Source organism: Sinocyclocheilus anshuiensis, unplaced genomic scaffold (genome assembly GCF_001515605.1).
Source record: "Sinocyclocheilus anshuiensis isolate Anshui unplaced genomic scaffold, SAMN03320099.WGS_v1.1 scaffold613, whole genome shotgun sequence".
NCBI classification, from domain to species: Eukaryota; Metazoa; Chordata; class Actinopteri; order Cypriniformes; family Cyprinidae; genus Sinocyclocheilus; species Sinocyclocheilus anshuiensis.
The window spans coordinates 772,565-795,602 of record NW_015536487.1 but is presented as its reverse complement, the minus strand read 5'-3'; the positions used below and the strand labels follow the sequence as shown (position 1 = coordinate 795,602).

The 23,038-nt window shown below is 37.3% G+C and overlaps 1 protein-coding gene across 1 annotated transcript in view; it reads left to right on the top strand.

Annotated features, from left to right (window-relative positions):
* Positions 1 to 3,454: 3,454 nt before the first annotated feature.
* LOC107684902 (receptor-type tyrosine-protein phosphatase N2-like) overlaps positions 3,455 to 23,038 on the top strand; it is a 30,354-nt gene continuing 10,770 nt past the window's right edge. Inside the window, exons 1-6 of the mRNA XM_016481291.1 lie at positions 3,455 to 3,601; positions 7,336 to 7,551; positions 11,280 to 11,492; positions 16,668 to 16,815; positions 17,075 to 17,148; positions 21,110 to 21,187. Coding sequence (XP_016336777.1) covers positions 7,417 to 7,551; positions 11,280 to 11,492; positions 16,668 to 16,815; positions 17,075 to 17,148; positions 21,110 to 21,187 — 648 coding nt within the window. The 5' untranslated portion in view covers positions 3,455 to 3,601; positions 7,336 to 7,416. The remainder of the gene's footprint in view (positions 3,602 to 7,335; positions 7,552 to 11,279; positions 11,493 to 16,667; positions 16,816 to 17,074; positions 17,149 to 21,109; positions 21,188 to 23,038) is intronic.

Sequence of the window (23,038 nt, the reverse complement as noted above, 5' to 3'; positions counted from 1 at the left end):
ATAAAGAAAATCAAACCATGAGGTGACACAGATACTAAGAATAAAACTTAGTGGAATATGGAGGGCAAGACACTGGTGATGTTCGTGCTGTTTTACACAACATACACATGCGTCTTACTAACTTACATTTGAAAACATGATTTCAGTGATGAAACAATTGATAGAGTTGTATAGTATGGACTGGTACCCCTGTAAAAAGAGCTGTTTAAAAAAAAAAATACCACTTTGTCTAAGAAACAGCCTAAGCTGCACATTTGCTGTTACATAAAATGTTGCTAATGTGACCACACCTTTACACCATTAAAGCCAACACTTCATACAGCATGGCAAAATCTTATGATATCATATGACTTGGATCATAAGAAAGGTATGACTTTCATAGTTGTTTTCTTATTAAACTGATAGTTAAGTTTAGGTTTGGGTCGTATACTTTTAATATGGTTTTGCCATCTTGTATGACTCCTCACAAGACCCTCTTGGACTAGCCAACTCCGTTAAACAACAGCATGTTGTTCTTTGTTGTACTTTTGTGTATGAATGAAGTGCACAAACCTTGGTAAAGATAGATATAAAATATCAGGATTGTACAATATGTACTTTCATTTTTTGCACCCAACACTAAATTAAGCTGTAACATCCTTTCAAGCAACATCAAAAATCAATTACCTTGTTGGGAAATAAATAGTTCTGTCACATTTTAGCTGTGTAGTATTAGACGGGCTAGAGGTTAATGGGTTTGATTGTTAGATGCATCAAACAAAGAAAAAGCACAAGGAGAGAAGCATGGACAATGACACATTATAACCGAAAAGATGAGCAGAATGATGTTAATACAGAACAAATATGAACAGAATATCCAAATTAAAGAGCAATCTACAATCATGTGACATCTTTTTGCATCAGACAATTTGCCACAACTAATTAAAATAAGCAGTTTTGCAACCCTTCCAACTCTGAAATAACCACTTATGTGAAGATTGCATTCACTACTGTATACGCTGTTCAAGCATATACATTTGAGACCGAGGGTTATACCTGAGGAAAGACACTGACACTGATGGTGCTGTGGGTATAGATGGAGGCAAAGTTTAGGCAGCCTGACTTCACCCTCTATCCAGATGCTTGTTTAACATCACTCTCTCCTGCAGTCTGTGATTTAGATTGATCAGTACAGTTAAGTGAGTACATCAAGTGATGATACTATTGTTTGTCAGTCACCACAGGACTCTTTACAGCCTGAAGACATGCAGTGCTTTCTCTATAATATAGCCTATATAGTGCTGTGTGGCACTGCAGCTCAAGGTTTAGTTACAAGTTATGTGTTAAAGTCCTTGTTGAAAAATTATATTGCATTTTTGGTGACATTAAATGTCTATAATTTCACATATCACTCCTTGAACAGTTGTGTGTGTCTGTTGTCAGAAATGGAAGTGAGGTTTTTAGTCATCCAGATTTTGTTCTCTAGAAAATTGCACAAATGGTTGATGCATCATCGGTTGAAGCTGTGAAATAATGATTCAATGCATATTAGGACACAAATGTACCATTCTTGCAGGAATTTATTACACAAACATGTAGACAAAATAGGCACATAGTCATAAAGTGGATACAGGAAAATTATAATGATGGAATAAATGTTAGATATGTAGGTTGTGGTTATCTAGGTATTCTGTGGTTTTGGGCTTGTGTGCAGTTTGTCCATGTCGAAGATCATATTGTATACAAGTCATCCACTACAGCACGCCCAGATTCTTGCAGCAAGAAAGGAAAATAAAGCAAGGTGAGGTTAAAGGTGGAAGTATGTCTGGCCGGTGCTCACGCTGAGGTGTGTTTATCTGATCTCGAGATTCTGGAACGGGTGAACCACTTTATTTGTTCCTCTCTCATTTCTGCCAAGTCCAGCTGTCACGCTGTGGGACAAAGAGGGGTAAGCAGGGGACAACGGAGGGAGGAGTGCAGCTGAAACCAAAGATAAACCGAAGACCCCTTTGCAGACTCGTCATCTGCATTTGACGGGACCCCACCCCCAGTTCCTCCAACCCACAGACACACACACACACAAACACCGCCACTTACACCTCACGGGCACATGTTGTATAGCTCTTACACACTCTCCCTCTCTGAGTGCTTGCATTGCTTTCTCTTTCTCTCGCACACACACAAACACTCAAACATGCTTCCCCCTCCCCTCTTTTCCCTCTCTCTATTCTCTTCATTAGACTTGGTAATCCCTCTCTGCTCGCTGCAGCTGTTGCCCTCCTCAAACCTCACAATAGTCCCCCAAAATTGTCATTTTTATAAAGAACAAAATAAATTCTATTTTTTTTATTTAGTCACTACTTCATCTCACTGACTATAAAGTGTTTCCTTGCCCTGGAATGAAAAAAAATTGTATCTTGAAAAATGTGGTAACATCTAAATTAATAGATTTTATTCAAATAAAAAATGTTAACATTGTTCATCTACCATAATATATTAGGTTAGGTTACACCAAAAAAAACTCAATTTAAAGGTAAGACTAGGTATAAATAGATCTTTAACACAGGCCTAACAATCGCAGGTTACAATTTTTAGTGTATTTTGTCTATCATAAAATAGGTTTTTAAACTGTAGCCTACTTTTATGCATCATTTATTATTATTTCATAGTATTATTTTATGCTTTACTTTTGTTATAATAATACCCCCTCTGAGCAAACCAAGTTCGACAAAGGAAAGGAAATAATCTCGTGAAGGAGGAAAAAAATACTTAAGAGAAACCAAACTCCTCTGGTAATACACACATTATAATAAAAGTGTGCATGCTACATATTATCTAAGTATGTGTAATACTAGTCCTGTGTTCTATATTTAAATATATAAGGTAATACGCAGCACGATGTTTAGATAGTAATTGATTTATATGCTTTGAAGTCGATCGTAAAGCGTCGGCTCGATATACAGGCAGTGAAGCGTCCTTCTCTGTCTGGCTCGTACAGACTGGCAGTAGGCGTTGCAACATTAGTTCGTTTTGATTGCGATATAACGGGTTAAAGATGTGGGAGAAAGCTTAGGGAAAATCCAGGCGCGAGCGATTCAGCAGGCACAGAAATCCCGAATAGTTTAACAAATGAGTGACAAGCTCTCCGTCCATTCAAGCTGGCCCTGTCCCCCGCGCGCTGTGGGCAACATGTGGAGGCATCGCTATAGCAACCAATGGATGTGACATGTGCTACAGACAGCGACTCGAGTCTCGCTGAAAATAAGGAGGGGCTCCGTGAAAAAAAAAGCGGCTTTTCAGTCGCACATGATCATTCAAAGGACAAGACAACCCACTGCAGCTTCTTATAAGTCTTTGGGAAATGTGGCGGACGATTTAGCTCGCCTTTTTTCCCCGCGCTGCATCAGTCTTTTTCTTTCAAACTGTTTTTTTTTTCTTCGTTTCTGTTTTAAAAAAGGACTTCGAGCAGCGACGGTCTTTTGTTGAGGTGGACGCGAACGGGGAGGTTAAAAACTTTTCTTAGCTAGCGGGATTGCGAAAGGAGGCTGCAGTCGCCAGTCGGACATCTGCGGAATAGGATCTTGAAAAGCATCCTTCGCGCGCTGTCCGACAATGGAACTAGGTAACTATCTATTGGACTTGCACTTGTCTGTTGATGCGCATGTATAATGGTCGGTAAATAAATGTAACGAGGCTCTGAAAGCACCATTAAGCGTCACCTAAAACTTATTGCGCATCCGGATGCATCTGGACTGATAATGAGAGTGCCACTGTCCTGCAAGACTTACGTGGCAGTGCTACAGCGTGACACATTTCATCGTTTTTTTCATTTAAAACGCTTCTGCTGATAGAAGCTCGTGTATAGTGCGTGCGATTTGATGGCTGAGATGGTTTGCAGACCGTTATGTAATTGATATTGGTCGTGAGTCAATGTAGAGTGGTAGTAAGAGCTGAGCAAATGGTTCAGAGTGCAAACAGAAACACCATTCTGTTTCTTTATAAAGGGAGGAATCGGTGTTTAGCTGTTTATTTGCGGGAAATCGATCGCACTGAAAGCGGTGTGTTCAGTCTGCGTGGGTCTTTGCGAGTTTCAAATGACTTGGAGCCAAAAATAAATAATAATATAAGAAAGATGTATAGGTGGGTAGATGGTTGATAAATAAAGGGGGAAAAAACTTCATTCTAAAGGCTGTAAGACTCATTTTCATTTGTTCAATATCGTGAGCATGTTTAATTAAGTTATTTTTTAAATGTATAGGTTTTTAATTCAGTGCATTTATTCTTTTATTTTCTTCCTATTTTTAAGATCTATAGAGCTGAGATTGGAGTGGATGGTTTTAAGGTAGAGCGATTATTGTGTGTAATAGTGAAAGGATATATGGGCGGCCCTTGTCTCAACCTTTCACCCGTCACAGTCTCTCCTCCACCCATCCCTTCCCTCAATGATTTAAATCAGCCGGTGCATCCCAAATCCATCTCCCTTTTGTCCTTGCCCAAATATACAAATCTTTTTGTTTATCTTCTGTCCTTTAAAGAACGAAAAAAGAGGGGGTAAAAGAACTTAAAAATCAAAACTCCATACATACAGATTGCTTAAAAAAGTTAATTGCTATCAGTGATATTTGTCTGGCCATACATTGATCTTTTTGTTAGGTGTTTAGTTTATGTTTTACCTTGGCTTGGACAGTAGTCCTGGATTGAAGTGTTATTTTGTATGGCTGCTGATTCACTGAGTTGTTTTTGTTGTTGTTGTTGTTGTTGTTGTTTGTTGTTGTTGTTGTTGTTGTTGTTGTTGTTGTTTAATCGCTCATTATAAAATGTACATGTATGAGGATTTAAATTTTGTCAGTGTGGTAAAGTTTCAGTCAAGAGATTCATTAGCTGAAGCTGAGGATAAGCAATATCTGATGACCCTGCAAACACCCATTAATCCAGAAACACATCTCACCCAGTAACATATTTTTCCTCTTCTTGTTTGCTATGCCTTGCTTTTCTTTTCTTTTTTTATGCATATCACATTATTCATTTTTCTATAATTTTTTTTATTTTAAATTCTTATTATATATTTAAATGATGAAAAACGTTTCTTCACTGAAACAAATTTATGTGGAATTCTAGATACTTTATTGATTTATACACACAAAATTCTTTGTATTTCTTCTTCAGATGAGGATTTGAGAACCCTCTCTCTCCCTTCCTTTTTTCTGTCTCTTTTTTTAAGTTTTCTTCTCTGCTTTTACGTAAACTGTGTTTTTGCGGGTTTTCTACTATAAAACTAAATGTGTTGTAGGAAGTGAGAAGATTTAACACATTATTTCAATTGAAATAATCAGCAGATTATTTTCTGATTATTTTCTTTTATAGAGAATTCTTTTAGAGAATTCTCGTGTTTTGAGAGTAAAGATTTAGGTAATTCCACAATACAACATACCGTGTAGAGTCTGCATTGCATTTCAACATATTTGCTGTCTTCCTTATAATAAGAGAAGGTATGTGATAGACTGGTTATTTCTTTATCTTATTATTTTACGAATAATTTCTTAGTGATGTTGAGTTTTTTTTTTCAACTACATTTATCAGTTGTACATGCACCAAAATAATATGTTTAGATCATAAGAAACATTTTTGCTAAGCAATAATTTTGTACATATAATACGAAATATTTTTTGTCGACCTTGCTTTGATGTAGGTGCTTTATTTTATTTTAATGATATATATTTATGCTGTACGATTAGTTTTCGTAGTGTCGTTTCATTAATTTCATATACACTGTAATCTGTGTTTAACTTGGGAATAGACTACCTCAGGACAACATTTTTCCATTTTTCTTTTATATCTTCTCTCCTTTTTTGGTCTATTTTCCAGTCCCTTGCTCAAATGCCTAATGCATGTATTCTATTTAGTTATAATTAATTGCGGACATTATTTAGCCAAGCACAATTTTCTTTTCAGAGCCAGCTTTTCATGTTAGAGATCTTTTCATGTAATTCGATTGAGAGTGCTAAGCCTATCGAGGGATGGAGGGAAGGAGAGAGGGGGGATTCTATTCCAGCTGAATGCGCCCTCCTCTCTACACACTCTCCATGCAACGTTTGATGGGTGGAAAGCAAACCATTTCTGCACCAACAAAAGCCCACAATCACAAAAAGTAGAAACTAATCCTTGGAAACTACTAAACCTCACATTTAGAAGCTAATATTTTCAGTAATGTGTAGCCAGTGTATGGGGGATTTCAGTATGTGATTAAATGGAGTGGCATATGTAATTTAGAGCTTGATTTATATATTGTGTGCTTCACAGTCCTAAATGTTATGTTTGTACCGCAATAACAAATGTGAAGTAGATTATAGTCATCGTTTCTAAAATACCGATCAGAAAAATCAGTCGTGGGATGGCATCTCGCTTTGCTCGCATGGCTCATAGTTCTGTGATCAGTCGGTTGGTATGATAGCACTGAATGCGAATAGAGGCAGATTAAAAAAAACTCTGAACCCCATTCTAAAGGCCTCAGTCTATTCAGCCTCACAAGGCATTTGGAAACAATACGCCGCCAATCCCCCAGCAGCTTAGCCCCGGCTGTCAGCCCTCCCCCGAGGGGCTAACAAGCCTGACAACCCCCTCTACAGTGGAACATTCGTGGGGCTCGGACCTTTTAGGTACTCCCCCTCGGCTTAGCCCCTCTCCCATTTTATTAACTTGGAGGTCTGAGCCAATTCCCCCATCCCGACCAAACCCAAGACTTGGAGGCTAATTAGCAACAAGCTGGTACAGTGAGGACCGACCCTAATTGCTCTGTGGTGGCATGCTTCGACCTGCCAAGACAAGAGTGGATCGGGCCTTCACTTCCCAAGTGTCGGCTTGAGGTGTATCTACATCAGTGTATAGCTAGTAAAAATTACAAGCAATATATAAGCGTCTTGGTGCCTAATTTAAACTATCGTATGAAAACACCAATTGGACATTATACTGTGATCAGTTGGGTGATATACATACATATATCTTAAATACATCTTGTCTTACATATATATATCTTACATTTTCAAATATTAAAAATATTATTACAATTTAAAATAACTCTTTTATGTTTTAATTTATTTTAGACGTGACATATTTCAGTAATGGCAAAGCTGAATTTTCAGCAGCCATTACTCCAGTCTTCAGTGTCACATGACCTTTCAGAAATCATTCTAATATGCTGATTTGGTGCTCACGAAACATTTATAATTACTATCAATGTTGGAAACAATATTGCTTAATATTTTTGTATTTTTTTATATATAATGTGTGTATGCATTATCTTGTTTTAAATTCACAATGTTTATCAGAGTTTCTCTCTCTACTCTGTTCTTATTTCAGAGGGGCAAACTGAATCACATCCCCGTGGTCAAACAGAGTCAAGTGGAGCCAGGCAACTTTTTGATTCTGGTGGTGGTTTCCATGGTTTTTATTGTGATGGTGTTGGGGATGTCGGGGGCTCTGTACTGCTTGCGCCATCGCTCCCACCATAAGCTGAAGGAAAAGCTGGCTGGTTTGGGAAGCTACACAGGCCACGATGCCACGACAGCCTATCAGGTAGGAGCAGGACGATTATTTCAGCCAATCATGTTTTCTCTGACATTCATCCGTGCATATTAACATGAATAAGCTTCTCTGTTTTTCCAGATATAGTGAACAAGTTGTCCTCGTCCAAGGTTATTTTTACTTCCCATTACAGAGTAACACACTCTGTATTTGCGATCATCACCAGGTGTATTGAAGGTTCTTAAAGGTTCCAAAACAAAAAGGCAATGAAATTCATTTAAAGCTTCTTTTCCTTAATTATGACCCATTGGAGCAGGCGCAGATGTCCTTGCATGACAGCGGTGTTTAATATGAATCCTAATTGAGGCAGAGCCCTTTTTAGCAAGGAAATGAGTTTGTTGTCTGACCTTTCTTTCACGGCTCCTGGAGGGAGGGCTTGCGGTGAAGGCTTATTGATTTTGTGTTGGGCTCAGCTGTACTCAATGAGACTGGATCGCAGGGTGCAAGCACTTGGCTTCCTCCCCCGCCTTCAATATTTAATAAACCTCTCACACTTTGTCGAGAAGTCCCTTCCATAAACGTCGGCCCTATCAGTGTGGCAAAATAATTGGTGTTTCTCAATATTATTACGGGGCAGTCACACATTATGTCTTGACACCTTTGTTATGTTTTCATTTCAGGTTTTAATTACTTTGTATTGATTTTAATTTGTGTGTAATGTTGTCGTATCGTGGTTTGTTGCGAGTGCTTTCGGCCCTTTAGATCTGCCAGGTTGCTTAGGTTTTTTTTTTTAAGCGAATAAGATTAAAGGCGTAGACAGGGCTCTTACTGTGTAGTTGTAAGGGATTTCCCAACTTCTGTAGCTGGAATGAATGCAGTCTTGTGCACAGGGACTCTTACAGTGAAACATGCAATTAGAATCAGTTCTGCCGCAATGATTCTGTAGCAGATCAAAACACACACACACACACACACCACCGTCACCAACGCCACCCACCTACTCTCTCTCTTACACACACCCTCTCACATTATTATACTTTTATTTTTATTCCTTCATCGAACACACTCACGCATGTTCACACTTTTTTGTTCTCCCTGTTAATACCTTATTATATAGCAAATTTCGTATTCTACATTTTTTTCTTGTTGTGATAAAGTATAGCAAATATACTTTTTGGTTTTGTTCCAACTTCTCTGACTTATTTTATTTATTTATTTTACTTATATTTACTCAAAGGTGGAACAGGCTTAAACAGTTACTATTTGAAGCAATTTAAAATAAGTCAATCTGTATCTTGACTGCAGTTTATTTGCAAAATCTGGAAAAGGTCAGTGCTGTGAGACCAATGGTAGTTTTTACATCAATACAATTCATGATCCTGTTTATGTCCCTCACATTCTAACCATACTTATAAAATCCAATATCCACCAGGAATTTTTCATTAGGGAAAGTAGTTCCATTTGTGTTACCATGCACTCTTTTTAAAGAATTTACCTTTTGTTAAGACACATGACATTAAAGGTTATAATTACGTACATTATTTAAAGTAAAAACATGCTGTTAAAATAATCTTTTTTTTAAAGAATTAGACATTAAAGATCAAATCATTTTTAGGATTGATTTATGGGACTGGGTGCAGGCTGGTAGACTAGAGCATGGCACTAGCAACATCAAAGTCACACCTCGAATACGCTGAAAATCACTTTAGATAAAAGCATTTACCAAAATGTTAATGTTAAGGAACATGTATTTATTCATTTACTTTTAGTTTATATATTTCCAGCTTTTACTGCTCCTTGAGTGATCTTCCCAACTCTTCTCATTGCATTTCACTTTATTTACTGTTCCAGCCTGTTTTTTCTAATCAGTTTTGGAAATTGCTTTGGATAAATATGGTTGCTAAATTATTTCAAATGTAACATTTTTTGATACTTATTGGTTTACTGATTATAAGAGAGGCAAATGTATGCATTAATTTGTGCTGGCTGGCATGAGCATGATTTTATCAGGAAGTGGGCACTGTTTTAGCAGTTGGCACATGTTTTTGCAGTTTTCCTTATTCTAAGTCAGAATGACTCATGATGGACATCAGATCAGATATTAATGTTAAGGGTGGACTCTGTGGTCTCTGTTTAGCCCCCACCACCTTCCCTCCTGGTTTCTCTCATTGGAGAGCTCCATTAGTGTGACGCACTCAACTTCCACCTCCAACCCCCACACTCCCTCACTGACCCCCTGTCAGCCTCACTCGGCTCTCTTTTTTTATCTGGGTGCTTTTTTAACTGTTGGATATTTTGATCTCAGATGGGGTCATACTGTTGTGACTAGCAACTGCTTCAAAAAGTAATTGTCTGTGCTGTTTCACCTCAAATGGAAAATGGAAGGAAGGCAAAGGAAAAAATAAATCATCACAACTGAGCACAATGTGCAGAAGGTTTTTCACTCAATAAAATTGAAGCTTTTAATGCTTTTAAAATGGCTTTAAAATGTTACAAAATGCTGTTGTGTTATTGTTATAGCAAAAAACCTAGATGCTATTTGCCTGAAAATGCACATAGTTGCTTGACGCTTTTCAGAATGGATTTAATTTCATTATAGAGTGCATGTAGTCAGAATTGTTTTGTTAAAAGTGCTGTAAGCGATGTTAGCCATTTCACTGTCTTCCGCCACTGGCTTAGTCTGCCCTCCTCCAAAAATCAAACATGATCTCACCGAACCAAATGTACAAAATGACTGACAGGCAGAGAGCATCCCATCGTCTTCTGATTGGCCTAAACAATAGCGTCCCGCACCCGAATTTATTTTTTCTATTAACAGACATAATATCTCAGGACTCCTATTTCAGTGATATCTGTCAGGGTAGTGCAGACATTTTCTGTGTGCTCTGCCATGAGTAATTACTCACAGCAATTATATGTTGAGAGCCAGGTTAGCAGGGATCTAATGACACATCTGTGAAAGAATCCAGCTCGTACACTGTAACGTCCACCTGATATCCTCATAGAGTCACTGATCCAGGCAAAGTGCTGTTTGTTTCTACTTTTGTTCTTTCAGTCTGCTGCTTTGTTTCATTTGTCAAGACAAATGGTAGATAAAAGCTTGGAATTTTAATTCCTGAATGACGTGAGTGATGGAAATGTAGCCATTAAGCCCAAAGGAAAGACTTGTGAGGATAGCAGTAAATATAAGTTTTTGCAGTTGGTTGACAAATGCAGTGACTATATGCTGAGAAAGAGAGTTAGATGTATTTTGTAAATAAATTGCTAATACTGAATGTTTTTAGTGGCATTTTATGAACAATTTGGTCACAAACTCTCATACTGTAAGCAAATATTATGCATGCTTTTGATTGATTATATATGTAAATTTATTCTTTTTTTAGAGGTTAATCCCTTATCTATGAACCTTGTGTTTAAATATGACTGGTAGCATTTAGTAATGATTTGCTCCACTGGTGGGTCGTGAGTTTATGCAGATGAAAGATTTCATCTTGTAGAGCAGACAGTGATGTAATGTGTTGTTGGCTGTATCATGAACCCACTCTGAGATGCAAAGTGGAGATAAATGAAATAGAGTTTATTTGATCCAGAATGCTGATGCGGTATCAGTTTGTATTCATATGATTTTCTTATATAAATACCCATTATAATATTCTAAGCATAATAACCAGTGCTTTGATGCTGTAGTTTGTGTGATTGATCATTTTAGAACAGCTTTATGAGGTTCCCCAGCAAATGTCTTCACAGATAAGACTAATGTTTGTCCACTTTCTCGATAGGATCTCTGTCGTCAGCGCATGGTGGTGCAGACATCAGAGCGTGGAGACCGATCAGAGGTGTTTCACCCATCGCACACATCACGCATTAACAGCATGTCCTCACAGTTCAGCGATGGACCGATGCAGAGTCCCTCCGCCCGCAGCAGCACATCCTCCTGGAGTGAAGAGCCTTCCCAAACCAACATGGACATCTCCACTGGACACATGATACTGGTAAACAGTTTAATATATGCTTACGTGAACACAGGACAGACACTATTGAACACAGTGCCTTATACTACTCCCACTCTCCATACACAGCCTCTGTCGTTGCAGTCATAATCAGGATGAACATAAATACACTTTATAGATATCCAAACACATGCCTCGGCTCCTGTCTCTATCTCTTTGTTTTTCCTTCACCTCTATCTCACATCAGTCACTTATTTCAGATTTTGGGTTTGTTTTTGCTCTGAAAGGGACTGCAGGGCTCCATGGACGCTGGATTTTCTGACACAATGGATTGTTTTAATTTCGCCCCAACTTTTGTTTTATTCATCTCAGCACAGCTTCGACAGGAAAGACTGATAGGTGCCTGGTAGCGTTGTGTTCATTACCGAGCAGGGAATCTAGTGGAGCAGTGGAGCAAAAGACAGCCACTGAGTTGATTCATTTATTGTGTTTTCCTGTAATGGATGTCCCTTAGTGAGATTGTTTAAGGTTTTTTTTTCAGCAGTATAATAAAACCATGTGCGTTGTTAGGCAGAGATGCGTGTGCTAAAGTGTACACAATTACAAAGCAATTGTTCAAGCATTCAGAAGTTTGCAAAGTGCTGTGGTAATGATTTAATTGATTCTTCAGCTGTTTTGAAGCATCTTGTCTTCATACACACACAGCAAGGATAGTAAAACACTTGGTAGTTCACGGTTATAGACTGTTCGAGACAATTAGATTTCTAGTTTTTTTTATGTGCAACCATAGAAAATGTTTATGCACACCCTCAATGTTAAATGCACATTGCACTCTGAACAGTGCAATAATGCTTACATGTAGTAGTTGATATTTGATATTTGCCAGTTTTCACCACCAGCCAATAAGTTTTCTGTTTGGCCGTTAAGTATCGGCAATGTGTCTTTTATTTTGACATCTCCCAGACTTTTATTTTGATGCACAGGAACTCCCATTCTCTGTCTTTGTTAGTTTGCTGTATATATTTAACTGTTCTTTTTAATAAATTATTAGACAGTAATGTTAAACAAAATGGACTATTATTAGTAAGAGAAAAATGAACACTATTATACCGGTACTTGTATATATCAGTATTCAGCAAATATGCATTTATCATTTAAACAAGACTTTGAATATATAATACATTTTTATTATTTGTTATTTACTTCCTTTATAGTCATGTTACTTTTTAGTCATTTAAATATTTCTTTATTTGTAAAAAAAAAAAAAAAAATGTACTAAAAATACTATAATAGGATAACAGAATCAATCAAATAAGTTTAGAATAAAATAATAAAAAAAAAACATTTTTTTCCATATTTTAAAAAACATTTTTTGCTTAATTTAGTAAATATTACGTTCTAAATTTTATTGCAGCATGTTTTAAATCTTTAAATTAAATAGTGTGATATTGTATATATTGGCTTTATATTGACCATCGGCCACACTGCTCTGTAAGATATCAACATCGGCCATGAAAAATCCATATTGATCAATGTGCTACAGAAAACTTCAAAATCACATCTCTAAGCAATGACTAGTACCAGTTAGTGCAATGTACTATCAGAGGTTACTGCTTGTACACTATCCATCTCTCAATGGGTGCAATCAATGACCAGTTATGAAATAATAACTATTCTGATAGCGCAATCTCTCAGTATGTCAGGTTGCTATAAGGCATCTGTTTTCATCCCTCCTCAAAGATAAGAGCAAAGCTAGAGAATGCATTCTCCATAGCCCAGCCTCATATGGAGCTGCCTAGCATTATAATGGCACCTTGTTTTGCCATCATATTTTGACTGACAATCCTACAGCTTTTTTTTTCCTCTTTGGTTTAATATATACTTTGTATTTGATTTCCACCTTCTACCATAAGGTAAGATAAGATCTATTCATTCTAATTCAAATACAGCTAATTATTTAAATACATTATTACAGATATGCATATTTTTGTGTGCATAAAATGTGAGTCTTAAATCAAATATTATGACATATAATTGGTTTAAGAGTCTGACATTGCATCCAATATCAAGTACTTCTCTATATAGAATGCGAAAAACAAATATGCCAAAAGAGTAGTATGTCCAAATACAAAGTATTCGAGAACCAGTAGGCGAAAAGTACCCAGATGACCTACTACTTATGGTGAGATTCTAAAGTGTGCATTCGATGGACACATTACTATCCCATGAGGCCATAGGAGAGGATTTGGGAATGGCAGTAAAGCGATGCTACTGGTGCTGTAGGTCAGCATCACCAGAATTTGGTTCATACTATATAGAACATACTTTTTTAACGGTCGCATAATATGTTCAATTTCAAATGTAGTACCTACTCAGACAGTATGCGATTTCGGACACACTGTGAGATTTAGCCCAGATATCTGACCTTTTTATTATATATAGCTACTGCAGGATCATGAAGAACTAATTCAGAACCTTGGACAGCGCCACAGTTCACTGCTTTTGCTCCACTGCACTGTTTATTATTCATACGTGCAGCATGGACATGGTGAAAGATAATGCGGGAGAGAGACAGGTTTTGTCTTCTTTTTTTTTTTTGAATTAGAGCAACAAATCCTTGATATGTTCAATATGAAATATGTGTATGTGTGTGCATTTGAAAGCCAGCAGTACCCTGCAGTATTTAGTGCTTATTTTACATTGCTTAAAGAAGTGATGGAGTGATTTTTTTTTCAGTGTGAATGGAGAGAAAAGAGTCTGCTGTCTGTCAGGGAGAAGTACCTCAGTGATTAAATGGTTGGCTAGTTGCCAAATCCTTCTATCTCTGATTAAATCACGCATCATCTTGCTAATAGAGGTGGTATTAGAGAAGGCAAATAGAGAGAGTTACTGTTACATATGGTCTCAGAAACACACACACATAGGGCAGATGCTCCATAAACCATCTGTAACATAAAAACAAGAAAATCTAAAGGAGAAAAAAATGAAAAGCTTCTGTCCAGAAGGTCAGATAAATTGTTCGAGAAGAGCAAATTGTCCTCATAACAGCCATATGTGGCCACTCACAGTTGCCGTTTGTCCGCTCACGGCACTCAGGCAGAACTGGAGAAGTAAACTGATTGCTGGGTAATTTGTTTCTCTTGTGATATGTAACTTGAAGGATGAGAACATTTTAAGTGCAGCTGCCTGTCACGGTTTACCCTGGTAAAATGGCAGTGGTTTTGTGGAAAAGTGCTTTGGTTGTTATTAAGTTAAGGTAGATAGAGATCAATAGACATCATGACTTAGTAAGATTATTGTGCAGGAGTTTTTTAATTATTCTTGTGCATTATTATTCATGTATTTGTGCTACAGTTCAAACGTTTGGCAGAGTAAATTTGTTTTTTTTTGTTTTTTTTTAGGAAATGACGAATTTTTATTCAACAAGGACACAAAATATTTTTATTTCAAATAAGAAATTTGATCTTTCTGTTCATCAAAGCATCCTATCCTGGTTTCCACAAAAATATTAAGCAGCACAACTGTTTTTTACATATGCAATAAGAAATGTTTTTTGAGCACCAAATCAGCATATCAGAATGATTTCTGAAGGATCACGTGACACTGAAGACTGGAGTAATGACTGCTAAAAATTCAACTTCGCCAATACAGGAATAAATTATATTTTAAAAAATAAATTTGAATAGAAAACAGTAAATGCAGCCTTGATGAGCAAAATCATTATAAACTCTTACCGACTCCAAAGCTGTTATGGAAATTTGGAATAATAGCTTTGCTTTAAAAGGATAGCAGTGGTATTTGTGTCTTTAAACTAAAAGGAAAGCCTTCCGACAGCTAGACTTTCTTGGCCATTGGCCACATTTTTCTCCTGTTTGAGTTAATCTTATTACAGTGGCATTTAATCAAAGTCTTTTCTCCTTCACTAAATCATGAATTCCATATGAACCATAATGTCTTCTATTAAGCGACTTGTCACACGGTTCATCATCTCTTAAAACAAGGTCTCTCACACACATGCCCACTGTTCAGAGGAGTGCAAAATGCTATTCAAATAAGAAAAAATATATCTAAGAGAATGTTCATATAGCGGTGATGATGGTGTACATGAAGAAATAGATGTTCTATAAATTATATATTTAGAATGTTTTAAAAGGGCACTTTTGGCATGCACGAACGTTTGAATGTGTGTCAAAGCCCTGCGAGATTACGGATTGTTGTCTGTGTACAGGCCAAGAGGATTCTTGACATTAGTTTATGAGTGTGTAATTTGTTTTCACACAATAAATTCAAACACACATTCACATGTCCACATGCACAAGGTAAACCCCTTCTTGTGGGTTAACAATGAGAGACCAGAAATAAGCAGCCAAAAAACAAGACACCAACCGCCAAACAACTCTTACGCTCTGGCCAGCGACACAGTCCTCTGAGCTCTCTGTCTGTCTCTCTCTCTCTCTTTCTCTCTCAGTCTCTGTCTCTCTCCCTCCACTCCCCTTTGTCTCAGTTGAATTCAATTTGGGCTTCTTGGGAAGGCGGCTTAAGCGCAGACAATCTTATCAGCATTTGTGCAAGCAGTGAAAAGGAGTGATTGAAGCAGGCTGAAGAGGCACTGGTGTGCCCAGGCCTTTCAGGAGTCTTAATTGCATGTGTGATTGTCAGGACAAGCCCCCTCCCTGCAACCCCCCTTTCTCTACCTCTCTCTCCCTCTCTTCTCCTTTGTGGTGCATGTTTAGGATTACTGTCTACGATTCCCATGCTGAGCGGGTTTGAGCTCTCGTCTGTCTGAAGGTGGATAGGTGAGTGATTGTATTGTTGGGAAGAAAGAAAGCACAGAAAGCGATAGGTTGGCCTTGGAGGTAAAGCTGGATTATAGCAGACGAATGGAAACTTGCTATGGAGCTTTTATACTCACCGGATTTTGGGGAGGGACAGAGACTTAATTCAAAAGCGTTTACACGGGAAGGCAAATGGCACATGAAATGCATAAGCACAAGAAATATGGTTCATGCTCTTGTTTGCATTGTATAAACAACAAATGTAACCCTGCGTTGAAGTGAAATCCTCTGCTTTATATGTGCGTCACTCTTTTTTATGTTGTCTGGGCTGGAATGCTTTCCATCTTTGAGTTATGCATATTACAGGACATATTTTATTCGCCATATCATCATTAGGACCTTTCAAGCAACTTTTGACTCTGTGTCTTTCTCCCATGTGCAGTCGTATATGGAGGATCACCTGCAGAATAAGGATCGTTTGGATAAGGAGTGGGAGGCTCTCTGTAGTTACCAGGCTGAGCCAGCAGCATGTGCGGTGGGTCAGGAGGAACAGAATGTCCAGCGCAACCGCCCACACGGTGTCCTTGTGTGTGAGTGCTTCGCAGATTGTATCTGCCTCGAGTGAATTTGTATTTGTTTTCTTATGCACTATGCCGTAGAACGGCAGCATGGCCTGTTTGGATTAATTAAAAAAGTCAGTGGCCTCTTCATACACTGATCAGAATTTTTCTAAAAATGTGCAGTCTCTACTAAAGGAATGATCACATGTTTAAGAGAAGTGTGTTATTGAAATGTTGATGCTCTAGTAGTTACGTCATCATCGGTCTGTCTTGTCTTTGAATACTGTAGATGATCACTCCAGAGTCATCCTGAAGCCGGAGAATAACCAATCCAGATCTGATTACATCAACGCCAGTCCCATTGTAAGTAGCCATGCTCATTATTTACATATTTTATGCATCATGTCCAATAATGGGAGTGAAAACACCTCTTACAGGTTGTTCATGTGATGGAAACACTGACTCTTTTTGAAACATAGTATTTATGTCCGTTTTTGCCAAATACTTGGACTTTGCCAGGTCTATTTTATCCTCTCCTTTGAAATTTGAGACTTGCTTATATTTTTTATTTATTTGTTCCCATTTTCTCCTTCATTTCTCTCCTCTGTGGATCAACATTGACCATTCTCAGACGGTTAAATATGCTCTTTTATGTATATGTAGAAGCACAGACACTGAGGGACTGAGAAAGCACAAAGAAAAAAACTTAATAGTAGGTTCAAATAGTCAGTCATTCATTTCTAGAACAAATATAAACACGGCAAACATTATGAGCCAAAAGGAAGGTTTGTCTATTAATGTAAGCTTTTTGTGTGCATAATATTAGACACAGACCACATGAATGCCTTAAAACCAAACACTGTGATTTCATTACCATCACAGACACAATAATTTTTGTTTTGGCCCCTTAATCAGTACATACACATAATGTTAATCAGTATAATACCTGTGCAGTAATATCACACTGAGAAAGTCAAACTGAGTAATTTTTACATACTGTTATTTTTGGACTCCAACTCATCAAAAGATGAAACAAAAGGCACAAGCGAGTCAGCCCTCCCTCCCCGAGGGTTTCGTGCTGCAGTCGGGGTTGGGTGCACTGATCCACTGGTGCGGAGACAAATGCATGGATGTGCGGTAATTAAAGCGCAGCAGGGATTTGGCAATGTGCGTTTCAAAAACTGTGATAATTATGTCTGTCAATGTTTGTAGCTTCTTTCTCATTAGCTGCAAGAAAGAAAAAGGCCTCAAAGTAAATCATTCGTGATATTTTTCACCACCTCATCACACCAACACCCTTTCCTTCGGATTTGGTGACTGTTTAGGGTTGAGTTATATTCTGAATCTCAATTTCCTTACATCTTCCTTCTCATTACATCTTTCAATCATACATACACAAAAAAAGGTATGAGTGATGCAGAAAAAGCTTTTCAGATGATATTTAAAAACATTTTGTTCCTTTCAGTAATATTGAGTAAAGGAAACCAGGTGAAACATATAACATTCTTTGTTTTATTCCATCAATCTTGACTCCTAAGAATTTTGATTTGTGATACATAATATTGTACATATCATGGTAATACAGTATATCCTGTGAACAAATCATACTATGCCCTATCTTCTTCTTTCTTTGATATTTTCCTTATAGGGCATCACAGGATGCTGAATTTACTGATAAACCCCTAAAAAACTCAGATCTCTTAAAGTAATTAGACCTTAAGAGTATGATAATCTCTTGAGTGTGAAATGACAAATCGACTATAATAACACCCTGTATAGAGAGCGGGTAGTCAAAAAAACGTTTCATATAAACTGCCGGCATTAGCCAGCTTGTGTATATATAATTGTTCTACCCTTAAATTGCTCTTGCCAACAATTAAGGTTGTGCAAAGCAATTATATCCATTTTCTGCCATGCTAATGGGGGTGCGTGTCATTCACTGTAACCATGGGGTTTGAATCTGTCTCTCTCATGCAGTGGTGTTTGATCTTTTTGTGAGGCTATAGAGAAATTAGTGCAGAAGTACTGAACCATGCAATTACTTTAGCAAAAGTTTTGAAATGCTTTGTGATCAGCTTTTGTGCTTTAAAGACATACATACTCCCAAACGCACTCACAAAGACAGGCATACGTGCTATCAAGCACACTCTCACATAGACAGCTGTAGCATTTGATCAGCGTGATGAAATGTTCATCAAATTAGAGCATTTTGGCTGTGAAAAACGGCCACATTTATCAGTAGGGCTATACTTTTTAAATGATCTTAGCTTAGAGCTTCAAGGACACACACATACACATACACATGAAAGAGCAGCAGCAATTCTAGAAGTGTTTGGAGCTTGTGTTACAGTCTCGTCCACTCTCTCCTTCCTTCATTTAATAAGCCCAGGTCTGACACTCTAACAAGACTGCATACCTTGACTCCTTACAGCAAACACGCGTTTGTTACAGCTCAAAATGGACACATTCCAACCTGATGACAGCTTTCACTTCTTTTTGTAAGGAGACATTTCAGGTCAGGAGAATGTTCTCCTGTAATGCATCCAGAAAATAATATCTTTCCACTAATGTGAGTGTGGACAGGGTGTGTTGTAATGAAAAAAAAAATTCTTACTTCACCTTTTCTTTTAGACCCGATGAATGGTGGTTTGTGTTGATGTTCTTTGATGGACAGATAGTGGGATGTGTGGACTAATGGTCAGAGTGAAAGACTGGATGCCATACATTAGACACAGATAATAAGAGCAAAATTCTGAATTGTGGTCATCACAGCTTGTAGACGTGGATTATTAAATAAGAATTGATCAATAGCATGCCCCATTCTGCACATTCTCCTGTACTGCATAAATCAGTAAATGCCAATCAGGTTTACGAGTATCCCAGAATATATGTGATTTGTTGGGCTTATTTTCCATCCACAGTAGACTCGAGATTTAAGATTTTTTTTTTAACATACATATTTATATACAAAATGCAACCTGCAGTGAAATGTAAATTTGGTTCGCTCCATAGACTGTGCATCAAATATAAAAAGGATAAACATAGGAAAAATAATGAAAAACAAAAGTAAACCTGAAGCAGTATAAGACTATACATGAAAACTGAGAAAACAATAAAAAGTATTAATTATTTTTTTACTTTAATAATGTTGATGATAATGCTAAATGAAATCCAGTAAGGTAATATTAAAAATATAATATTAAAGTTAAATATTAAAATAGTATGAACAGAACAAAAGGTACCATCAAAACCAAATTTAAAGGTTAGATCAGTAAAAATAGCACCTTATGGTTACAACTGCAAGATATCATTTTTAACAGTGAACACATTCTGGTTTGTGTCAGTGAAGAGAAACTTGAGTCTCAAAAGGCTGAGAAACGCTGGCAACATTTGACAGTTTGCAAACCTATTAGATTAAATAAGTTAAAAGGTGGATTGTCCCTTTGCTGCAGTTTGAAATCTACTTTTGCTTGTTATGGTTTTGCTGCTGATTAGCTGAAGTGCTGGTGAAGATCTTGCCTGTCATTATTTAATTGTGGCTAGTGCATTATGAATGTCACAGTCCATATCCATATCAAATTTTTTTCTTTCTATCATTAGCTTTTTTCCATCGGGACAGCTTTCACTCAGACAGACACACAATTACACGCAGACACCCACCTCCAGCCACTGAGCTTCTCATCAATAAATGCGTTTGATTAGAGAGATGCCTTGCTTTACTCCCAGAGCCGGCTTTAATCAGAGGTATTAAAGAATGCACATGCTCGGAGAGGACAGACGGGAGAGACTGGAAGAAGGGGTGACTGGAGATGATAGAGCGATATAGAAATGGAAGAGAGAGTGGCTGTGGAGTAGATAAAAATGAGAGCGAGAAAGACAGGAGAGAGGGGTCGGGAGAGGAGAGGTGGTCGTGAGAGAGACGACTCTGCTCTCATTAGTGACAGGCCTCTGTGTCTTCGCTTTATTTGATTTGCTTTTCCTTTTCCTTTTTTAACTCCAAACAGAAATTGTGGATATTCTGTTTCTCTTGGCAGCAAGTTTGTTTACCCCTTCCCCAAAGATCGGAGGGGACCTAAGAAATGTTCAGAAAGCAAATAAATAAGATCAATGAAACAGTGCAGTTTACATAGAGGCTTCATGTCAGAGGAGAGCACCATAGAAACTAACATCCTTCCAACATGCAGCCATATCACTCTTGTTCTTCTGTAGAATAGAGATATTCTTTAATCAACAGACTACTCAGTGTTTCATTTTCAGTATTGATTAAAAAATGTTTGTTTCATGAATATTCATGAAATATTTATTCTGTCTGTTCACTTTTAAGATGGACCATGACCCCCGAAACCCAGCCTATATCAGCGCTCAAGGTCCTCTTCCCTCCACCGTGGCAGACTTCTGGCAGGTAAGATACTCAGTGTTGTCCGAGTCTAATCCATATGGATAAAACACAAGTGCAAGAACTGTTCAGAGTTGATAGTTCCTTTTTACCATATTAGACTCAGGCAAACCCATTAGCAAGAATTGCTTTTGCATTCATATTGGATTTAATGTCTGATCTCAAAATATAACGTGAAAGCGTCTGTTCACTGTATGAACTCTCAAATAAGGCAAAACTGGGACCTTTTTGGTAATGTTAAGGGTAGAAAGGACACATTCCGTCTACACTAAGAAAGCTGCTTTATAAACATCATTATATTAACTTAATTAGGAGGGTCAAATGTCCCATAAGGTTTGGGATTCCCCACTGCACAGTTTCAGTGCTGAAAATATAAGTGAAGATCTGAGCTTTTTCTCCAACACAGATGCTTTGAATGAGAAAGTCTCTCACTATAATAGTTTTGATTATAACAAATTGATTTCAGTGCTTTTATTTGTTTGTTTGTTTGCATATTAGAATCAGTGTTAATTGCTCAGTTGATTTTAAGAACCACCTAAATGCTTTTTGCTGGCATGCGTAGGATGTTTTCAACTCAATTAATATTTTACGATCAGCAGCAGCTTTGAACATGTTTTCTCTCTTTTTTTTTGAAGGTTAGATAAGTAGATGGTGTTAAATACAAACCGTAATCTACATTTTAATAAATTGACTGTGGACTGTGTGCTGTCACTTGACCCTCTATAATCACAAAGCTGTGTTTGCTAACAGATGTGGGTGTACACTAATTGATGTTATTGGTTGTTTGAATTTGTCGTTTTGTCAATTACTGGCAGAAAATTAATGATCTAAATTGATTTAATTCCATGCAAATGAATTATAGACAGTCAGGCCAGTTCTGAATCCAAAAAAGGCCATTAAAAGTTCCATTTAAATTAAACTGAGTACATTAATCCCTGTCAGTTAATGTAGTGATGTCATTGTCTGTGTTTCTTCTCATTAATGAAAAGGTGATTCATACCAAACACAGCCAAGCTTTTAAAAGTTTGCAGCGTCTTAAGTTTTCTCTTTAATAAAGGGCATGTATACATACAGTGCTGGAACCATACCGTGGACTTTGGGGGAGCCCACTTGTTTGTTTTTACACAGAATCGACCACAGAGTCCAACGAGTAACTGGTGAATTAGGTTTAAATCGCCGTCATGCATGAATGAATGATATTTTTGCAATTTTACACATAATAATCCACGATGATCACATTACACTAAACTGAAATTGCACGTCAAAATAACACATTGTCAATATTTTTTGAGACCCCCCAAAATTTCACAAATCACGTTTTCAGGGTAGCCCATGTCTTAAGGGGAGCCGAGCTCCCCCTAGCTCCCCCGTAGTTCGCACCCTGTATACATACATATTTACTTATATGTTAAGTGTAAACCTTTCCCTTCTTCATTAGGCATGGCTTGTAAGACTTTCTCTAATTTGTCATTCAAAGAAAAAATAGAAACAGTGTTAATTAGTGATAAGTCTCCATGTTGTTCAAAGTTCTGAAGTCATTTATTAAGTATATGCGGGTGTACATCCAAACAGAAACTAATGATTAAAGAGATTATTATTATAAAAATGTAGTTTAATAAAACTGTATTTGACATATTGGTGTTTTAGGTCTTTTTAGATGTACTTCACTGGAACCAATTATTTCCACTGAACGCCTAAAGACAAGTAGTGATGATTCCCTTTAGGTCCACATTACAATGTGATGTTTTTATATGAATGTCAGAATTGGAGCTTTGTCCACATGTCAAAAAAGAAAGTTTGCACAATACTCTGAAAAGTTTTCCTCAGAGGGAAAGAAACTTCTACATCTTTCAAGTT